At 38.2% G+C, this 22,952-nt stretch overlaps 1 protein-coding gene across 1 annotated transcript in view; it reads right to left on the bottom strand.

Moving 5' to 3' along the window:
* Window positions 1-2,750: 2,750 nt before the first annotated feature.
* Window positions 2,751-22,952, bottom strand: part of LOC103263352 (ATP-binding cassette sub-family A member 9-like) — a gene marked incomplete at its 3' end in the record, with an annotated part of 43,992 nt that continues 23,790 nt past the window's right edge. The window contains exons 7-18 of the mRNA XM_008061034.1: window positions 21,745-21,886; window positions 21,344-21,529; window positions 20,381-20,528; window positions 17,778-17,946; window positions 14,748-14,806; window positions 14,169-14,279; window positions 13,583-13,758; window positions 8,884-9,003; window positions 8,527-8,665; window positions 8,017-8,107; window positions 5,343-5,482; window positions 2,751-2,870 (exon numbers count right to left, since the gene is read on the bottom strand). Coding sequence (XP_008059225.1) covers window positions 2,751-2,870; window positions 5,343-5,482; window positions 8,017-8,107; window positions 8,527-8,665; window positions 8,884-9,003; window positions 13,583-13,758; window positions 14,169-14,279; window positions 14,748-14,806; window positions 17,778-17,946; window positions 20,381-20,528; window positions 21,344-21,529; window positions 21,745-21,886 — 1,601 coding nt within the window. The remainder of the gene's footprint in view (window positions 2,871-5,342; window positions 5,483-8,016; window positions 8,108-8,526; window positions 8,666-8,883; window positions 9,004-13,582; window positions 13,759-14,168; window positions 14,280-14,747; window positions 14,807-17,777; window positions 17,947-20,380; window positions 20,529-21,343; window positions 21,530-21,744; window positions 21,887-22,952) is intronic.

Here is a 22,952-nt window from a genome sequence, read left to right as displayed (position 1 = left end):
AAAACCATAATAAAAAATATTGATTAAAAAAAAAAGAATATGTAAATAAAAACCTATAGAGACATATCACTTCATACCTAACTAGGATAGTCATAATAAAAAAAAAACAAGAACAAGTGTTGTTGAGTATGTAATGAACAGAACACTTGTGCATTGCTGGCAGAAATGTGAAACTGAGTAGCCATTGTAGAAAAGTTTGGCAGCTTCTCAAAGGGTTAAAGGGTTAGACACAGAATTATCATATTACCCAGCAATTTCATTCTAAGATACATTTCCAAAATAACTTAAATTAGAGACTCGGGTACTGGTTCATGAATGTTCATAGCAATACAATAGCCAACATAGCATAACAATATGGCTAAAAGGTAGAAACAACCCAAATGTCCATCAACAGAGGAATGGAAAAAGAAATTGTTGAATACAACAGTCCCCTCTTATCCAAGGTTTTATTTTCCATGATTTCAGTTACCTGTGGTCAACCACAATCCAAAAAATACTAAATGGAAAATTACAGGAATAAACAACTTTGTAAGTTTTAAATTGCACAGCATTGTGAATAGCACGATAAATCCTGTACCATCTTATTTCAGTCCACCAGGATGTAAATTATCCCTCTGTTCATCATATCCACACTGTCTACACTACCTACCTGTTACTCACTTAATAGTCAACTGTTGCAGTATAGCAGAGCTTGGGTTCAAGTAACCCTTATTTTATCTAGTAATGGCCCCAAAGCACAAGTAGTGATACTGGCATATTGCCATAATAGTTCTATTTTAGTTACTGTTGTTAATCTCTTACTGTACCTAATTTACAAATTAAGTTTTATCAGAGGTATGTATATGAAAAAACATAGCATATATAGGGCTCGGTAATATTCACAGTGTCAGGCATCTAACGAGGCCTTGGGATGCATCCCTTAAGGATAAGGGAAGACATCTGTATGTAATAAGTTTTGCTTTGAACATAAAAAGGAATGAAGCAAAGATACATGTTATAACATGGATAAAACTTGGTAACATTATTCTAAGAGAAAGGAGCCAGACACAAAATACCATTTGCTGTCTGGTACCATTTATATAAAATATCCACAATAGGCAAATCAATGACAGACAGAAAGCAGAGTAGGTGTTGCCAGGCAATGGGGAGAAGGGAAGAGGGGAGTGATTACTTAATGGTTACAAAATGTTCCTCTGGATCTATGAAAAATGTTTGAAACTAGACAGAGGTAGTAGTTGCATAGTATTGTCAGTGTAATGAACACCACTGATTAAACACTTTAAAAAAAAAAAGTTCACTATATACCATCACACTGGAGATTAAGAAAAGAACAAATGGCCGGGCTGGGTGGCTCAGCCTGTAATCCCGTGCTTTTGGGAGGCTGAGGTGAGTGGATTGCCTGCGCCCGCAGGTTCGAGACACGCCTGGGCAGCGAGACCTCATCTCTACAATAAATAAAAAAATCAGCCGGGTGTGGTAGCTCATGCCTGTAATTCTGGCTACTCGGAAGGCTGAAGCAGAAGGATCGCCGGAGCCCAGCAGGTCAAGGCTGCAGTGGCCGGGAGCGGCCACTGCACTCCAGTCTGGGCGACCAAGTGAGACTCAAAAAAAAAAGAAAAGAACAAATGAACAAAAGTTAAATATAACCACCAAAAAATGTATCAAGTATATAACTTCAAAAATGAACAAAATAGGGAAAGAAAGATGTAAAAATCTTGATCAATAAAATAACCCAGAAAATTTAAAAATAAAAATGAAAAGTACAGTGAAGAGTAAACAAAGCAAGAAGACAGTAACCAGAAATAAGGATCCATCTTAGGATCAAGAGAGTAAAGATTGAATACTTTCCAAGGAATAACAGTTAGACTAAGGATTTTCTTTTTTTAAGTTTTTTGTGTATTTTAATTTTTTTTTAATTTTTATTAATCAATTACATGCTATTTTATTAACAAAGTGCTGGAGATACAATGAGCAATACAATATGAGGACTCTGACTTTAAAAAGCACACATTCTAATGGATACATGTGAGAGAGAAATGGTAAAATAATAACAGTGTTCAGATCTCACTTATGAGTGAGAACGTTGGTATTCAGTCTTTGTTTCTGTGATAGATCACCAAGTATGTTTATCTCCACCTCCGTCCAAAGGGAGGGGTGGGACTGGCAGTCGAGGAAAACTGCTAGAGGAGGGAGAGGCACACCTCATCCACAAGGGTACCTGCATGATCAATGTCTGCATACCTCACCCTGAATTGTACCCCACATCTTTATAATAAATAAATAAATTTTTAAAAAAGAAAGTGGACTGGAGAAAAAAAATGTGGCACGTATATACAATGGAATATTACACACCCATAAAAAAGGACAAAATAATGGACTTCATAGACTGAGAATTTTCAACATTGACAACTGAATCCTGAACACACTGGAATAATACCTTCAAAATGTTACAAGAAAAATGCATGCCAATGTAAACTCTTATTTTTATTCTCTGTAGCACCTATATTCAGGTAATACTACACCATACATTGATTGTCTGCTCTATGAGGACAACGTTATATACATTGCTGTATTTCACATTTCTTTTCTGCTATTAATTTTCCTAAAACCATCCTGATCATAGCACCAACCAAAGCTTATAATCTTATCATTCAAAACATATTTTCAATTGTGCAGAAAGATAAATATTGCATAAAAGATAAAATTTTAGTTTATTTCTTCCCCCCACCTCCATTTATTGTTTTTTTTACCTGATTCATCAACAGTTGATTTTCCTTCTAATTTCAGGAACACCTCATTCAAAGTTGTTATGGAAACACCATAATTCTCAATGCCTCGGTTAGAACATCTATCAAGATCCTTGAAAAGGTCTAAAAGTAGGCACAAAAATAGATGAAAGAATATAATTTATAATGATATTAGTAATAACTGTATTAAAAAAAACAGAAAATATTGTTGAGAAGCTAAATGTACTCATCAGAAGCAAAACTGGGATTTAGATGCTCCTCTATTTCTAAAATAATGTATATTATTATTAGTTACATCTTTTTAAAAAAATCCAAGTTCAATCTAAACCTTTTTTATTCTTAGGAAATTACATACGTATTTTTTGAAAAAAAAATTTAACATATTATTAAATGTTATTCCTGTTATGTTATTAACCCTCAATTAATTACATAATATTTTCTATAGAATAGAGATTTCTTCTTTCATATTCCAATTGTTAGGGAACTATAACAAAAGAATTAACATTTATAAAAATAATTAAGTGCTACTGAATATTTCCTAGTTTACAAATGTACAAATTAAAGGAAAAGACAAAGTATGTCTGTGTAACTTTGTGTGCTTGCTATCTGCCTCTCTCTCTCTCTCTCTCTCTCTCTCTCTCTCTCTCTCTCTCTCTCTGTGTGTGTGTGTGTGTGTGTGTGTGTGTGTGTGTGTGTGTGTGTGTATTTCAGCCTCTCTAACCATGATGTGAAAATTACACAGGAGCCTTTAAAGAGCTTAGATCCTTAAAGGGGTTTAGTAGGTCCTTCTGAAGGATTATTTTAAAATGATGTTGTGAATGATCCTTGAACAGTTCAGGAAAACTGAAAGTTGGATAAAAATAATAAACTAATTCAAATATTGGGAGAGATTTAAGGTTTCAATCTTAATTATGTATTGGATAAAGAAAAATACTGATGTATTCATAGCTTCTAATGAACTCTTACATCAACCTAAGTGGTTGGTTCTTTTTCAATCTTTCTCTAGATTGCTCATCCCCTTTGTAATTAAATAATAAGCAATCAAATAAAACCTCCCTGTGTGGTCTTCATAAACATTTCTGTTTTCATAAGTAATGCATATGTCAAAGATATTGTGTATGCATTGTATGCCATTATTTTACTGATTCTAAGGTGAATACATTTCATCACAATTTACCATATCTGAAATGAGAGGGATCATAAATGATGGTAAATAATATTTTAAATAGCAGCATTATATCTTTCTGTTTCCTTCTTAGTGGTACATCCTATAGTTAAGGGTTTCTTAAACCTGATGCAATACTATACACAGATATTATTCCAGATACCTTATTTATGTTTAATTTATATTCATAATTTGTATTTAATATGTTAATAATAAAATGAAATTACTAAATAATTTAATCTTCATAACCCCTTAGAGTACTATTGGGGTTTTCTTTTTTTACAAATGAGGAAACAGAGGTTCTGGAATTTGAATCTAATCTGGCCCTAGCATCTGAGCTCTGAATCGCTGTCCATGCTTGTCTGGTGCTGTTTCCTTTTGACCACGATTACAGGAGACTTAACAATTCAAGCATGCAACAGTGGCTCCAGTATCCTCCATTAAGAGTTGACAAATTCCTTGAACTTGGTAAGGTAAACACATTTTTATAGGCTATACTTTAAAAAAATAAAAGTAATCTACCTCAAAACTCTTTTAGGAAAGGAGGCAATGCACTGGGAGTTGTGAAAGAAAAGTGCTAATGAAACTGGTTGCTCAGGCTTCTGCAACGATCGCTGAGTTGTGAACCTTAGAATGATGGGAAGCATGCAGGTCTATCTTAATTGTCTTTAATAACTTGGATGATTCCATTATGTGATGGTGCTTATAAACAATCCACCATTGTGTGTTATTCCTTGTGCTCTCCTTCAGTGGCCTGCTACTGCATTCACAGAACTCTCCCTGCTCTGAGTGTGCTCTTTCGTTCATTCCTGAAACCAGTTTCCCAAATAATCTGGATTTTAGTTTGCTGCTAGCCTGCACCTCTTAATCACACATGTTGTGACGCGAAGTCTACTAACACGTACATGCCTTGGTTTACGAATAAGCAGCCGGGGGATAACATCAGAAACTAACATTAGAAGTGACCTCCTGGGGGCTGGGCTCGGTGGCTCAGCCTGTAATTCCAGCGCTTTGGGAGGCCGAGGTGAGTGGAGTGCCTGAGTGCGTGGGTTCAGAACCCGTCTTGGCCACTTGGCGAGACCGCATCTCTACAATAAATCAAAAAATTAGCTGGGTGTGGTAGTGCGTGCCTGTAGTTCCGGCTACTTTGAAGGCTGAGGCAGAAGGTTCGCCAGAGCCCAGAAGGTCAAGGTTGCAGGGGCCGGGAGCGTGCCACTGCGCTGCAGTTGGGGCGATGGAGTGAGATTCCAACTCAAAATAAATAAATAAAAATAATAAATAAAAAAAATAAAAAAGTGACCTCCTTGGGGATGGAAGTATTAAATGAGTTAATGCTTGGCACGTATTAAAACTAACTATCATTCTCATCACCACTGTTATTACTAGTAGCACCATTCCCAAATCATTCTGTGGTTTCTACATTTTGTTACCTGGAAATTTGTTTGTCCTTTCCAAAGGCAAAATATAGACAAATTTGTTCTCACTTTGTGCTGTCAATTTGGCATCGGGTATGTGCTGTTTAACCAGTGATGTTAGACTCTCCGGATCACACATTTCATTCAGATGCACACTAACATTTAAAGAGAGTACGTTAAAGTAGTTTTTATCCTAATCTATTTCTAAAAACAATTTTGCAACTATATACTATGTGCTTGTCACTTCATTAATATTAATCTCTATCATATCTCCGTTAATATGTACGAGACAAAACAAGGTCTAATTTACTGAATGAAGCAAGATGTAAAATCCGATTATAGTCTACACATTTTAATCTGTACAACATGTCAGAGGGACTAATCTAAAAAGTGGTAAGTCAGATGAGATAGCTCAAGGACTCTTGCTTGGAGAAAAGAGATATTAAGCCAGATCTTGGTTGGGGTAGGGTAGAAGAGAATATTTATTTTGGTCACCATCTACTGAAAAGCCCTTACTCAAAGACTCCCTTTGCAGAAATGTATGAATTCTGCAAAAACTAGAACCTGAAAGCTGTTCAGTCAAGAAAATGAGTGGAGAAGAGAGGAAGAGGAGAGGTGGGCAGATCAACAGAAACACAGGCTTATTCCAAGTAGGAGACCTGTAGATGGGAGCACCAGATTAGACTGGAACCCCCTGCTGCTTACAGACTAGGGCACCATTATAGGGTCTGAGGGGAAAACTTTGTGGTTGGCATTGTTAGGGGGGACCTAAGGCTAGTGGTTAAGTCAGTTGGGAGAAAGTCTAGCGATTAGGCTGTTACATATGGCAGGTTGTTTTGTAACTTTGGCCTAGTTGGTAGCTAGTAAAGAGGTGGGGGTTTCTAAGAAGACATTCTCCAGGTTAACAAACACGAGAAAACAAAAATGGGAGATAATTTGGGACAGCCATTAAGAATACGTTCCTTGAATCCTGCCAATGCAGACTCTAGAACTCAGGCAAGTTGTTAGCCATCTCTGAGCATTCATTTTTTTTTGTTGTTGTTGTTTTTTCATCTGTGAGATGAAATAATACCTAGATCTCAAAAAGACTTCCAAAGACTGAATTATAATTTATATATGAGATGGCACAGGGTCTTGCACTAAGTAAGCCCTCTATACATGTTAGCTAATTTTATCATTTTTGTCCAAAATTTATTCAAGTCTAAGCTGGTCTGTCTTTTGATAAGAATATAAAGTTCTCCATTAACTTATTGGATTTTAGAGACTCTATTGTTAGTCATAGCCACTGAGATGTGCTGAGAAGACAGAGTGAAGAGAACATCACAATGGACCAATGACACAAACATAAATAATTGATTTTAAAAAACTATTGTGTCTCCAAGGCCCTGTACTAAGTGCTATCAAGGATGCAAAACAGAAAAAAAGGATGCAAAACAGGAAGAAAACAATAGCTTCCCTAAAGAAGTTGTAACATAATGATAATATAAAGCAATATATTATGGAAGCAGAGAGGGAGAGGGAGGGAGTTAACTTAGATGAGCTATTTGCACCTTGTCAAGCATTTGTTTACTCGGCATTTCTTAGCTGTAATTGCAAAGTAGGTATTATTACCACTATTTTATAAATGAAGTTACTGAGCATCAAAGAAGTTAATTAAGTTTCTTAAGGCAACAATTCAAAAGAGTGCATTTAGGGAGACAGAAAAGAGAATGCTAATTAAGAAAAAAGCATTTAGAAAAAACCTTCAAGAATGGATAAGATTTGGATGGTTTTGAAGGAAGACATGTGAGGTAGACACCCCCTTTTAAGCAGAAACAAGGCAATTAAGCTATGGAGCATACTACAAGAACAGGGAGTGGTTTATTTTAGTTAGAGGATACTGTTCAATTAGATTGCAACAAGCAATAATGATGGAATGGTAGGTTTGATCAGGTTAAGCATTTGCAGTAAATAATGGGGGTTCTATTTGTTTATTCACTGTATGAAGTGACAAATTATTTTAAAGAAATGTTAATATTTTAGTCCAAAGAATAAGAAGCAATTCACATCACATCTGTAACCTTGATCCAAATACTCTACTACTTATAAGCCCAAGAAATTAGCAGATTATTAAAACTGCCTGATGTGGTATTCTCACTGGTCAAAGGAAGTTGATCGTAGCATCTTCTTATATTTATTTAGAGGATTAAATATGGTAATATGAGTATTCTAAATGTATCTTAGCAAGTGCCTAAAACACAGCCAACAATCAATATTAATAGATATTACTTCACAAAGATAATAATTGTTATTGAGAAGAGAAGAAAAAGCAAAGGAATGAGGGAGAAAATGAAGTCTTGGGAAAATAGAGAGGAGGGTATTTAAATGGTCAAGATGAACAAAATAGACATCTAAAATATGATATAATAAAGGGTTGGAATAGCAGTAAATGACCCTTAGCAAGCAATATGTTATGAGAATATTTTGTGAAAATTTTATTTAAGCCGAGGCTAATTATCCTTATCTTTTCAGTGTCTATAACCTCACATATATTTTCTATCTAAAAAAGAGAGCAACTGTGACTTAATGCTAAGACAGCTCTCTTAAAATGAACTTAATAGCAGTATAGCCCGCTTTGCCATATTGATACTGGTATCACCCATCTCCAGCATGTTTCAGCATGCTGTGTCTCCACTGTTAAGGACTATACCTTAAATTGTAGCCAATGCCCCATTTTTTCTTCAGGTCTAGCGAAGAGCCTGCATACTTCAGCCTCCCATTGGATATGAACGCCTTCCGATCTATTTAAGAAAGAACCGAAAGATACATCGCATTGAGTTATTCCTTCACTATTCATAAAAGAGCAAATCCATGAACAAATGATGAATTTTATGAGTGTAACACACTAACATTTACACATTACAGTTCTTGCCATATGTAAACCACTTTCTTTGTCATCCAACAACTGCAATGATAAATTACATTAGTTTATCCTTTAGCATATTGAGAAAAATTATTATGCATATAAAGGATCTGTTTCAATTAACCTGACTTCAATATCCAACACAACAAATTATATCCTTGGGGTCAAGTCCTCTGGGATGCAGACGCTCCTGTCTTGGCCCACGGTGGGCCCGAGGGAGACAAACTGTGGAGCACGCCTCTTCATGTTTCTCACATCCTCCTAACTTCTCAATAAGATACATGAAAAAAAAATTACCAGCCAAGCTGTCAGCCTCATCCATGAACTGCGTACTGAGGAGAATCACCCTGTCTGATCTCCTCTCTCTCAGAAGATCCCATACTCGGTGCTGTGAGAGAAGATCCATGCCAGCAGTTGGTTCATCCAAGAGTAAAACCTGGCCAGCAGAAAAGCATGCAAAATCACTCTTCTCTTCCAGGCAAGATTATTCTAAAAAGGATGGTACTTGTAAAAGTATTTGGGAGAAATACCTTAGTACTTGACACTTTGTCATAGAAGTTCTCTTACATTTGTCATTTGCAAATTAAGCTTGATCTAATAAAATAAGTTCATAGTTTTTAACCCAATTTCATCAGTAAGTTTAGCCTGACTTACCTGAGGATCTCCTAACATGGCAATCCCAAAAGTTAGCTTCCTACTTTGTCCACCACTTAAATTCTGAGCCAAAATATCTTGAATATTTTCCATCTTCAATTCTTGCAAAGCTCGCCGTACCTAGCCAAATAAAGACTGTTTAGTCCAAAGCCTAGAATGATTATCTAAAAAATACGATCGGAGACAGGGGACAAGATGGAGATGTAACTGGTCAGTATGTGTGAGTTCCTGCGTGGGCGAGTGTCCTTAAAGATGAGTCTGCATCCATTTGTGTGTGCAAGTGGGTGAGCAAATGTCTGAATGAAGGGAGACACAGGATCAAGCACTTGGGGCTCCCTTGGAGAAGCAGCTGCAATTTATCACTGTTCTGAATTCAGTGCCCCCCACATGCAGGAACATCTGCCATTCTCAAGGCATCTTTCAGGAAAAGGCAGCAGAGATCAGCTGCCTCTTCACATCTGGCCCACACCACCACCTGTGGCAACAGGCCAGGCACTGGCAGCAGGGATCACGAAGAAAGCAGGGAGGAAATATGGAGCTGAGTCCTGCCTGCGGATAAGATGCAGGCTAATGCCGTTTTCTCTGTCCTGGAACCAGGCAGCGACCTGCTCTAGCTTGCCCAATTCTGAGCAGCCTGTGTCCTGAGACTGAGGGGCAAACTCCACACCCTTCTGCATCGACCATAGTTGGCCCAGAGAGGATACACCAACTGCGTGATACCAGAAAGACAGATTCCCCAACCCCCACACTGAACCAAACACAGATGCTTGCAATCAGGATGGGAGACATAGCAGCAGATGAGTTGGGGTGAATCCGGATCTGAGTCACCCTCCTTCTCCCAGAAGTCCGTGGGGTGTCTGACTCATGTGGAGAGCAGCCTGATTGGTCTGCCTGCTGAGAGCAGAGAGGAGGGTCTAGAGACCCGAGCTCATTCCCTACCATGGCAACAAGTCAAAAGCAGCAGTGTTGGGGATATGCCAGTAAAAAAAAAAAAGAAAGAAAAGAAAAGAAAGAAAACAAAAAAGAAAAGGACCCTAAAGTTCCAGAAACAGTCACAAAAGGGAGTTCTTTGTCCCCACCACTCTCTCTATACATATTTTCTGTGTGTGTCTTCTGATTTGATTTGCCCCTATTTCTCCCTCTTTTTTTGCATATAAGTATATTTATGGGTGAACGCATGGTCAGCTTTTGTTTGTTTTTTGTTTGTTTATCTGTTCATTTGCTTGACTGTCTGTTTTTCTTCTTCTCCCTCTTTTCATCTTCCTTTCCTCTCCCTTCTTTCTTTCTCTGTTCTTTTCCTTCCTCTTATTTCATTCGGTTTCAAGTAGGCATACATATATTCCCACTGCATGGACATATTGTAAGGTGGTGGGAAGCTTGTTCCAGGGGACCCAAATCCTAATCAGAGGATACTGCAATCTGCAGGTAGCTTCTGAGTCATAGCTTTCCCCATTACACCTTAATTTAGTCTCAAAACTGCAAAAAGACAGCACAGTCCTCCACCCTAGCCCAGCTTCAAAACTGAACAAATCCAGAAGTTATACCCAAGGAAGACTAGGGGGATGAGCAAATGGAAGTGAAGGCTACCCCTCTGATAAGGGTGTCATTGAGCAATGGAATTAAAGAAGGGAAAACGGTGGGGGCGGGAGGGAGAAATCCATTATAAATGAAGAAGAATCAATGGAAGAACATAGATACCCCCCAGACCCCTAGAAAGATAGTACCTGAGAATACAGACTTCAGAACTCAAGCAATGAAGAGTCTCCAGAATGATTGATCTCAAACCAAAAATCCATACATCAAGGTATAGAAGGAGAGGATGAATAAAAATGAAGAAAGGCAAGAATAAAGAGTGAAAGAATTGATAACTGAGATGAAGGCAATAAAGAATACAGCAAACAAAATAACAAACTGACAAGCATGGAAAGCAGAATTAACCAAACAGAAGAAAGAATCTCAGAGCTTGAAGATTGAAATATGAAACTAACCTGTTTTTAACTAGATGGTTAAAAACATAGAAAGGAAGCTTAAAAAGACAGAACAAGCCAGGCTCAGTGGCTCAGCCTGTAATCCCGCGCCTTTGGGAGGCTGAGGTGAGGGGATTGCCTGAGTCCGTGGGTTCGAGACCCACCTGGGCAGCGAGACCTCATCTCTACAATAAATCAAAAATTCAGCTGGGCATGGTAGCATATGCCTGTAATTCCAGCTACTCGGAAGGCTGAGGTGGAAGGATTGCTGGAGCCCAGCAGGCGAGGCTGCGGTGGCCGGGAGTGGCCACTGCACTCCAGTCTGGGCGACAGAGAGAGACTCCAACTCAAAAAAAAAAAAAGGCAGAAAAAAGCCTCAACAAGATGTGTGACTATAATAAGAGACCAAACTTACACCTGATCAGCATTCCTGAGGCAGAAAGGGAGACAGAGACCACACTGGAACAAACATTCCATGAGGTCATCCAAGAAAATTTCTCTCATCTTATCAGACACATGACCATCCAAACACAAGAGATTCAGACAACTCCTGCAAGGCATCACATGAAAAGACCACTCCTAGACATATAGCAATTTGGTTACACAAAGTAGATATAAAAGAACAAATCCTAAAGGCAGCATAAGAGATCGTTCAGACTACCTACTGGGGAAGACCAATTAGAATAGCAGCAGACTTATCTATGGTAACACTACAGTCTAGAAGAGACTGCAGACTAATCTTCAAAGTTCTCAAAGATAAACAATTCCAACTAAGAATGTCCTACCCAGCTAAGTTTCATCAGTGACAGAGAAATAAAATCCTTCCCAGACATTCAATCCCTAAGAGTTTATGCTGTCTCCAGATCAGCTTTACAAGAGATGCTTAAGAATGTATTAAGGACTGAAGAAAGAAAAACAAGAATGACCATGCTCTTCCCAAGAATGCAGGAAAATAGAGAATCAACACAGCATGCATTCTGACTGCAAGTTGAAAACACACATATATCAACACAAAAAGCAAAAGAAAACCAACCAACCAACAAGCAAACAACAACAACTATAACAATAAACTTTATAAGTTCCTCGTGACAGATAAACTCTCACATGTCAATAATCAGCTTGAACATGAATGGACTAAATGCACCACTGAAAAGACAAAGAATGGCAAACAGGATTTAAAAAAACACGACCCAACAACATGCTCCAGGAAATGCATCTCATTACAAAGGGCAGTCACATTCAAAGTAAGAAGATGAAAAACAAATGTTCAGGCAAATGGAACACAAAAGAAGGTAGGAGTCATGATCTTAATATTTAAAGCTTAAAACAGCCTTTATGCTATCAAAAATTTTAAAGATATGGAAGGACACTACATAAGATAAAAGGTTCATTCCATCAACAAGAAATATTCATCCTAAATATATATGCACCAACACAGAAGCACCAGATTTTGTAAAGCAGCTACTAAGTAAATTAAAACAAGATATTGACTCTAACACTATGATATCTAGGGATCTAACCTAAACCTTAGTTAAATCATCAAGGCCAAAAATCAACAAGGAGATATGGACCCTCAACTTGACACTTGACCAAAGGAACTTAATAGATAACTACAGAACACTCCACCTAACAACCATAGAATATGCATTTTACTCATCACCACATGGAACGTACTTCAAGATCAATCACATATTTGCCCATAAATCAAGCATAAAAAATTGTCATAATCGAAATACTGCTGTGTACTTTCTCAGACCACAGAGGAATAAAAATAAATATCAACTCCAACAGAATTCCCCTAAAACACACAAAGACATGGACACTAAATAACATGATGCTGAGCAACTCCTGGGTCAACACAGAAATCAAAACAGAGATTAAAAGATTCCTGAAAACCAGTGAAAATAAAGATACACCTTGTCAAACCCTCTGGGATGCCATGAAAGCAGTACTAAGAGGGGGAATTCATATCTCTATGAACATACATCAAGAAAAATAGAAAGACCGCATGTTAACAGTCTAAAAATCCATCTAAGAAAGCTGGAAAGATAAGACCACCAAAACCCTAACTTCAGCAGAAGACTCCAGGTCACCAAAGTAAAAGCCCAAATACAGGACATAGAAAACAAACATATCAGAAAAAAATAATTGAAACAAAAAAGCTGGTTCTTTGAAAGGATAAACAAAATTGATGGACCCCTAGCCAGATTGACCAAGAAAAGGCAAAGTCCATATTTTGTCCTTCTTGAATCCCTATTCTGCTCCACCCACAGCAACTTGGATGGATTTAGAGTCTATAATACTCAGTTAATCTATCATAGAAACAAAGAACTGAGTACCACATGTTCTCACTTGTAAGCAGACCCTGAACATTTATCATACTATAAGAAAGGTATTGGCAGTGGCAGAACAGAACACTGCCAGGGAGGGGGATCACATAACATCAATAAGGGTGCCTGACCTCAAACCAGGCAAAGTGGGGACCAAAGGAATGCCCAAACTCTACCTGTACAGTGATCACTTATCTACCTAATTCTGAATTGTACCCACATCTTTGAAATTTAAAAAATGAAAATGGAAAAAAAAAGTACAATTATTTTTCCTGATCTTTACAACGGCCTTTTTAACCCAACCTGTAGATGATGAATTGTGTAGAAACAACACAAATACATTTATAATTTTTTAGGTAAACAATCTAATTTTCATGTCTGTGTGTCTACATGTTCATATACCTCTTGTTCCACTTCCTGTGGCAGAATTCCTTTTACTTTAGCAAAAAGCCTGAGATTTTCTCTCACAGTGAGAAAGCCGAATTGCACATTGGATTGTGGACAAATTCCCATGAGTTTAGTGACAGTTTCCAGCTCAGCCACTTCTGAAAGTGGGTGATTATAGATAGTGACCGAACCTGTAAGCAAAAAGTTGAGATTTACCATTAGGACAATGTGTCATGCTTCACCAAAGAGGTTGTAGAATGGAATACAATGTATATCAATTATTATATTTATTTCAGCGTCGTTTACCTGTAAGGAGTGCACAGCTGCAATGTTCACAGTGACATCTGATACAGCTGGGATGCCAGTTAGTAACGGAATAATCATAAAGCTACTTATGAAATATTTAAAATGCAAACAATATTTTTCTAAATAAATATAATACAACTCAATTTAAAAAGAGAAACTTCTAAAACTTTACTCTTGAATGCCTGAGTGTAATGAGTAGTTAAAAACTATTAAAGTTAACTTAGGAAACTAATTCATAAAATGCACAGGTAATTCATTTGCTTATGCTATTGTCCTTGGATAACTGTCCTCTCACCTGATGTTGGAACTGACAGCCCACTAAGTATGTTTAGCAGCGTGGTTTTTCCAGCTCCACTGTGACCGAGGAGGGCTGTGATCTGGCCTTCATAGATGTCAAACACCAGACCTGGCATGGTTTCAAAATAAATACACTCAGAGCCTACATATTAACTTTACAGTCTCTAAAATTTTTATAATTTCCTGCAGCATATTCAAAATAAAGTTTGTCTTAAAATTCTTTTAAAGTGATCTCTCAACATTGTATAGTTATAGCCTCATCAATAGGTGATTATGCATTTAACAATGTTTTGGATAAAAGTTGTAGCATTAAGAGGAGACTGTCTAAAGAAATCCAAACCTAAGACTGGAGCATAGGATGAGATGGAAACAAAGAATTTCATGACACCATCATATATCTTCCAAACACAAAAGATTCTTAATAGTACACTACTTCTTAAAATTGTTATGTGTTGTGTTCAAATAAAAGAGCGTCTTGATGTCTGAGACACCCGATCTTAATCCCCACCAAGATGCTACAACAGTGAAGCCGTCACTAAATCAAGCAGCTATATCAAATGGAACGCTATTTTATTACCTCCCAAAGCTTCTACTTTTCCATGCTTTCTTGTATATTCTTTTTTAAGATTTTTGATTCTGAAAAAAAGAGGAAAATGTTTTCAGAAAACTGTAAAAATGAACAGAGGATGGTTAAATCCCGTATTTGAGGCTTGATCAAAGCCTAAAAGAAAACCTGAGGTTTCCTTTCTTTCCTGCAGGCACTGGCAGAAGCATCCAGGCTGTGTCATTCAAAAGAGCATCCCTGACCACTGTACGCTGAACAGGTTAAATATGGAGGGCATAGCTAGCATTCAAACATATGTTGTTATGAGGATTGGGACAGATGACTGGATACAAGGAGACAAAATCGCTGGTGAGGAGACACTAAGGTAGAGGAGAGAAGAGAAACAGCACACCGCAGCAGAGAGATTGGGGCTTTGGCATCAAGCTGTTCTGGGCGGAGTCCTAGTTGTACCACTTGCTAGCTCTGTTACAAACGCCATGTACTCGAAAGTCATTAAGTTCAGTTCTTCAGCAGGAAAATGGGGGTGACAACCTTAACTAACCCACAGGACTGAATGTGGAGTAAATCAGAGAATAAATGTAGAGCACAAAATACTTGGAACACGGTGAAGCTTGAGGAAGGAGAAAGATGGCACGGAAAAGGATTTAAAACAAAGACACATTTTTAAAAGAGTGCATGCAATAAAAGATTTTAAATGAGTAGAAGGTCTAGTGTAAGCCAGATGCTGTGGATTTCATTTGCATTGTTTTCTTGCATTATCACAATTAACCAGACGGTAGGTGAGTTTTTCCTCCAGTTCTTCTTTTTCAGGCATAATTGATATCAGCTTGCTTTATTACTTATTGCATCTAAGCACTATGGGTGATGGGTTTTTTCCATATGTTTTGATGGAGCTTAACTTTAGTGTTTAGGCAGTAGATTCCAGATTAGGTGTTTAGTGTGATAATATTAGGTTGATGCATAAGTTCGTAGTTTTGTTTTTGGCATGGCATCACGGCGGTGCTGGGAGTCTGTTTATCATGTGTCATGTGGAGTGACAATGTTGTGCTTGGGAATATGCCTTGCAATTTGCAGATTTGAAGAAAATTAGTGTTATCTGTGAACTAAAGAAGATGTAGCTCTGTTACAAGTGCCATGTACTCAAAATTCATGAAGTTCACTTTCGACATGTTTTTCTGTTTGAGTTTAACAGAGTAAAGGCAGCAGAGACAGCTCAGAACATTTGCGCTGTCCTGGGAGAAGGCTATTGAGGAAAGTACGGCAAGAAAATGGTTTTGTCATTGCCAAGAGGGCCACTTTGACCTGGGAGATTCTCCACATTCGGGAAGACAGTCAGGCCTGGTGAAGACCATTTAAATACTTTAATCTGGGATGATCAATATCGGTCTACCTGAGAATTGGCAAATGTGGTGAACGGTGACAGTTAATCATCATGTGACATTTACATTCCACAGGCAAGCAAAACATGCTGTGAACGTATGCAGCGGTGTGTGTGTGTGTGTGTTTTGAGTTGGTGTCCCACTCCATCGCCGGGCTGGAGGGCAGTGGCACGCTCACGGCCACCCCGATGTCGACCTGCTGGGCTCTGGTAAGCCTTCCACCTCAGCCTTCCAAGTCGCTGGAACTACACGCTCACACTATCACGCCTGGCTAATTTTTATTATGTATTAATTTATTTATTGATTGTAGAGACGAGGTCTCACCAAGCTGCCCGGGGTTGGTCTCAAAGCCACAGGTCAGACAGTCCATTCACCTCAGCTTCCCAAAGTGCTGGGATTACGGGCTGAGCCACTGAGCCCGGTCAACCCAATATAGCTTGATCGACATTTCATTCTGCCTTATATGCTGAGGAGTGATTATGAACCCAGTTGTCTTGGCCTCTGGGACACAGAGAATGACCCAGAACTTCAGAACGCTATGCACTGGTCTGCTGGATGCCGTCCAGGCCACAGCAGTGAAGCAGAACAGGCAGTCTTGAGCGGCCCCCTGATAGACAAGACCTTCTGCACTGTCCTGACAGGCAGCTATGTGAGATTCTGCTTCCAATTTCTCCCCACTCATGGGAACAATTTGTCTAGAGCATAAGATCGATCTTGTTATCCACAATTCACAAACCTTCAATACCTTCCTCCATGCCCACTGGGCAAATAAAAACACTTTCTTTCATCATCCAAGGCCTTCTGTGACTTCTCTGCCAGAACCTGATTCTGGCCAGCTTAGAGGGAGGTCACAATTCTTGAGAACACGGTACTAACTCATAAGGCTGAGAGAATACTACTCTTCGCATTCTGTTCATATGGGACATATATTTTAAGAAACTAAATATTTAGAGACATTGAGCATCATAAATACTCAGAGCTAAAATACATAGCGGACGAGGTAGATCAGAAAAGTGCCATTCAGGGATGAATGGTGAACAAAATTTGAGCCAAGATCTGCGGCACTAGAGTTTTCTAAGTCGTTGGGACCCAAAGCGACCAGCATTGAACAAAGCATCATCCTAGAGGGAAGATAGGCCTGGCCCTGGCCCTCTAACTTCTCGTATTCCCTTCCCTTCTCTCTGGAATGTCTCTCTCCCCCTCTCTGCATCTCTTGCCTTTTCTCCTCGTCTTATTCCAAGCCAGGAAGCCAGGAAAGGAAAAACGGGAGGGTCAGAGTGAATGACAAAAGAGGGAGGAGCTGAAACCGGGAGAGACCTGGTAGTGTCTGTCACAAAGAGAGTGACAGAGGAAGGGGGAGAAAACCACAAAGAGAAGCACCAAGAGCCAAAAGATAAAAGTGGAAATCGAAGGGCTGCTTATTTGCTGATGGCTATCACACCACCTTGAAACATTCGTGAGTGCAAACGCTGAGAATGGGAGGAAACCAAGTGCTGCGAAGAATGAGAGCAACCTTTCCTGAACACAGCAGGCTGCTGCAGGTGAGCACCAGGGCACAGCAGGAGATGTCTGCGTGAGGGTTTTGCCTGCCTGGATCCCTGGTCTCGGAAGAGCAGTCTCTGGCCTGCTCTCCACTGACGCCTCCGTGTGATTTATGTGTTACCTGATGGCTTCTTTCCCACGAAACTCGGGAGACACTGGTTCGAAAGAGTCATCAGATGCAGGGTCAGACTCTATTTCATTCTCAAGGGCCACATGATGAGTCCTTTGGTGTTGAAACCAGAAAGATTTTTTCAGGAAAAACAAGGGAGGACGTCGGCGTCCGTAGTCAGCTGCAGGAGGCAAACACCAGGTCAGTCATCACTTCGAGGATTAGAGCCACACTAGAGCAACATGTCAGTGCAGCCCCTTTGATAGGAAGCCTGAACCCACGTCATCACATTAAGGTATTAGTGTTTTCATGTGCTTTTGACATACACAGACGGGTGAAGAGAAACTAACTGAAATGTTACCACCTAATACGATGTTTCTAACGTGAGACACTTGTAACATTGTTAGCTAAATAAAAAGCTCCTCAAAACCCAGTGAGTTGTTCCTGGAGGAATTTAAAGCCACTTAACAACTTTCACTTCAATTTTGCCAGATAACTGGAATGTGTTTCCCAGAGGTGCTGGCTACACTGAGAAACAGACATTGTTTCATCAAGCTGATAGGGACTGATGAATTTACAACATAGGGTATCCCTTTTAACTTGGCAGAGACAACAAAATTAGAAGCAACCTCTTAAGAGTGGAAGAAATGAGGGGAATGGGTATTAATGAAGAAACAAAGGAGAGGGCTTTCTGTTGATAATTCTGTTGATAATTCTTATCAGCTTTTGATCATCATTAATCTGAGCAGAAACAGGATAGGAAAAGAACTAGCAAAAGCTAAAAATGACAGAGAAAAGTGCATTATGGATGAGCTATGGAAGTTTTCACCAGACAATACGGTGTGATTGATTAAGCACATTTCTAAATTTACGTGTATTTTTCACATATACTAAATCTTTTTTGGGGGGGTCACTCAATTCATTAGTCCTGTCAGAATGGTCATGAGGCTTCCCGGGATCATTTTCTCCCAGTGAACTCAAGCTAGATGCTACTCCTCAGAACTTCCATCTTAATGGAGCTCACAAGCTATTTGTAACTTCTTTAAAACCTGACCCAGAGTAATTTTCAAACTCAGTAAGTCACAGCTAATGAAATACAATTCTTTTCTGTTCTGAAAATCACTGTAGACAACTGTTGTGCCTTCTTAAAAGGTCTTTTGACATCTATGTTTCTCTAAAATTGCTAGTCGTACTTCATGGATCTTTTCCTCAGTTCTTTATAATAACCTGCATTTCAAAGATGTGTCAATAATGCAAAATAACCTCATTGATAGTAACTGAACATCCTGGTATTAACTTCTTACTCATTTTAATCTTAAATTTGCCCTTACCATGTTCCAACTGCTTTCAAAAGTTGACTATATTCTATGTTAATAGAGCAATTATACTTTTAAAAGTTTTTATTTTCCAAATGTATTTTATTCACAACATTTTATCACATGTCCAAATTCTATGTATTATTATCCTATTACAACATCTTTTTAAACAATAGCTTTTTAATTCTATTTTATTAAAGTATTTTACATACATTTCTAACTCTTTTGCCTTACTGTTTTTATATATCCCATTTTTGATAGCTCTTGGTCAGGTTAAGCATATTCTCTTCCATTTCTAGGTTGGCAAAAACGTTTTTATCCACATTTATGGATATTTGATATTATCAAATTCTAGTTTATATGGATGAAGATAATGACATGATTCTCTTTACTCTATTAATGATAAATTTTCTGCTGAAATAAATTATTCTTGGTTATTATCCATTAATTAATTGAAGTACTGTTGGAGTTGATTTGGTTCTGCTTGCTTAGATTTCATAACCATGTGCAAATGTCAAATTACTCTAAACATTTCTTTTCTCATTTTTCTCACATCATCTTGTCTAGTCTCCAAAAATAAAGTGGGTTCTTTCACTGGCATCCTTCCTATGCAGTGGTTTTGTGATTCCTTCCATTTGGATTAGCGAAGGTACATATTCCAAGTATAAAGGTAAGTATCATAACAATAATGAGAAAACTTGAAATTTTCTATTTTGGAGTTTTTGAAAACATCAGAGAGTCATTATTCTGTATTCATCATGTCAGAAACATAATGAATAAAATGATCAAAAGTCTCTTTCCTTTCCTCTCCCATTTCTCTTCCTGCCTCCTCCCCAAAATTTATCTAGTAGATATAAGGAGTGATTGGCAAACTCCAGAGATGCACATGAAGACCTTGCTTCTCCATAGAAGAGATACTCATTCAACAGGCAATTATAACATTGTTTATTAGTTGCCCACTGTTGTCTGCAAAGTGAGTTAAACAAGGAAGCACTTAAAGATGACTAAGATCAAGTATCAAGAACCAGCATTCTTCATTTAGGTCTGATACAAGCACTCACAGCATAATTAACCATAATCTCTTGCAAGTGTCTTTTTTAAAAGAAGAAACATCCTGAAGTGTTAGAATAGAACAGTCATAGAAAGTAATTCTAGAATCAAAGTGCAGAATATCATTAGGCTTGTCTTAAATATTTTGAAAAAAGATTCTTGCTAATTGAGATTTAATACATTGTAAGGTCATTTTAAAGAAAGGTCATTGATTAAATTTTGTGGAATCACAATTAGGCTAGTACTTACAGGGCAAAACTTTGTCAAAATATAACGTCAATGTCAAATAGAGAAGGGTATCAAGCATCAATATGAAGAAAGTAGCTATGACTAGATGTGGGTTATGTGAAGAATTCGAATGGGCATTAGCATCCACATCGGAGTCCAAACGTAGAAGCTGGAAAAAAAAATGCTGAATTTTTAAAAGATTAACACAGCATCAATAATTATGATTGTCTTATTTTTGCTGGACACTGGGAAACATAACAATGAAATTATCCAACTACAAAGCAACTTGGAAAGTGAATGAAGGTTGGTATTAAGCACTGAGAAACCCACAGGCAGCACCAGGTAAGTCTTGTAGGAGGGGATACAAACTCAGGGAGGGTGGTATTTGAGCTGGACTAATATTAGACTTTGTCAGGCTTAGGTTGGGGACAAAAGTAAGGCATTCTAGACAGGAGATTCCATTTCAGGCTAAAAACATGGAGGGGTGAAAGTACTTCAGTAATTGGGCAGAAGACAGAAAAATAATTTCTTCCTGAACTATTAATGGGTTTATATGTAACAGCCTTTCATCTGACATTTTATAGCTTTGATGTCATAACTAAAATTAACTTTTCTGAGAGGAGGTTCAGTTTGATACAGAAATGGACAATTTAAAATAATTATTTATTCCAAATTCCTGGTTTTCAAATGCTTGTGATAACATTAAGGGTCATGTTTCCTGAGCACTAAATCAAACAAATGTTCATTGGGCAACCACTTAGAAGTAGAAGCTGAACCACATCAATAACAGAGGATCACTCCACGTTTGATGACTTAAGAGAAAACTATGCTGGAGAGAAAAATAAAGACCTCTCCTATCTCTTAAGTGCTCATTTGTACAAAAGTAGGATGACATTTTAATGCTGAGAATATGTTGCATGTATTGTTAGGAGGGAATCTGTGAGAATGATTTGTAAAAAGTGAAATTGTTACCTTAACTCTTACCTGGGCCATCCCAATCGTGAAGGTAAAGGGACTAAGAAGAAAAAAAGCCCATTCCAAAAATACTGGAATATTTGTGTACAATGCTGTGAATCCCAGAATCCCCCAAAAGACAATCAGGAGAAAGACAACCAAGCCAGTAAGGAAAGGTTTCTTTATCAACACGCTCATCAGGAAAGCTAAAGTTATCTGAGAGGAGAAAAAAGAAAAAAAAATAAGCTGGTATATAATTCTTTGAGAATCATCAATTGCACAAAAGAGGGATTTTATATTATAAAAGTATATTTCATCAATTCTCTAACCCTAGATATTGTTTCATGCAAACGCTGCAAGCAACAACTGACTAGAGTCAGTAACAAATGATTGGCAGGAAAGACAGATTGAGATTAAGGTCGCCAACTTACCAAAGACAGGCCGTACAGGAGAAAGAGAATGAAGACCATCACAAAACCAGTTAGGACGATAACGTGTGCGTATTTTACAATAAGAGCCATCAAAGTGGCCACAATAAGGATGTAGCCAGCATACATCAAACCCCAGGACAGCCTAACAGGGAAGCAAGCATTCATTCAGAGTGTTGTTACTTCATCATTTTATTCATACATCTATTCAACAAATGTTCTGTGGAGGTCACCATTTTTTATCAAGAGTAGAGAGAATGTCATAGCTTACAAATCAGAACAATTCCCTGCCTTGGAGCTCATCTAAGACAGGGGATGGTAAGTAATAAACAAGGAAACAGGTGAACTAGATTGCTAGTTGCAAGTGAAGAAAACCTCAGTGACACAGTGGGCACAACTGGCAGAGATTTCCAAGGAGAGCCTTTCGGGGAAGACATCTATGATGATCTGTCTGTTCTGGACAAGTTCTTACAGTCACATGATGGTTGAAACAATATAGACAATAATTATGACAATGAAGCAGAGGTCAGCAAGCCCTTTTCTAAAGAAGCCAGGTTATAAATATCTGAGGCTTTTGCGGGCCACGTGGTTTCCATTGCAACCACTCGGTACTGCCTCTCTGCAGCACAACAGTGGTCATTGACTACATGCAGATGATGTGCGGCTGTGTTCCGAGAAAAATGAATTGGTTGACAGTGATATTATGATTTGGGATATATTTTGATTTTGGATACATTTTGATTTGAGATACCAAATATGGTTGTTCTTTTGATTTTTTCCAAGCATTTAAAAATAGAAAGGTCACTCTATAGAAAAGATACCTGCACACGTATGTTTATCGCAGCATTGTTCACAATAGCAAGAATGTGGAAGCAACCATGCTGTCCATCAAAAGAGAACTGGATTTTAAAAATGTGGTACATATACACGATGGAATATTACGCAGCCATAAAAAAGAACAAAATCATGAATTTCGCAGCAACCTGGATGGAACTAGAGTCTATAATACTGAGTGACCTCTCACAGAAACAAAGATCCGAGTATCACATGTTCTCATTCATATAGTGGACCTTGAACATCCAATGTAATACTACAAGAAAATGACGGACAGTGGTGGAAAACTATGGGGGGGAAGGGAAGGGAGATAGGATTAACGGTAGTAAATATCTGTCTGGGGACGGGGAGACACTTCTTATCAACAAGGGTGCCTG

This window comes from Carlito syrichta, unplaced genomic scaffold, assembly GCF_000164805.1.
Source record: "Carlito syrichta isolate Samal-C Ts95f unplaced genomic scaffold, Tarsius_syrichta-2.0.1 Scaffold304923, whole genome shotgun sequence".
Taxonomy (NCBI): domain Eukaryota; kingdom Metazoa; phylum Chordata; class Mammalia; order Primates; family Tarsiidae; genus Carlito; species Carlito syrichta.
Note: the sequence above shows the minus strand (reverse complement) of the source record. Positions and strands in the feature narration are given on the sequence as shown.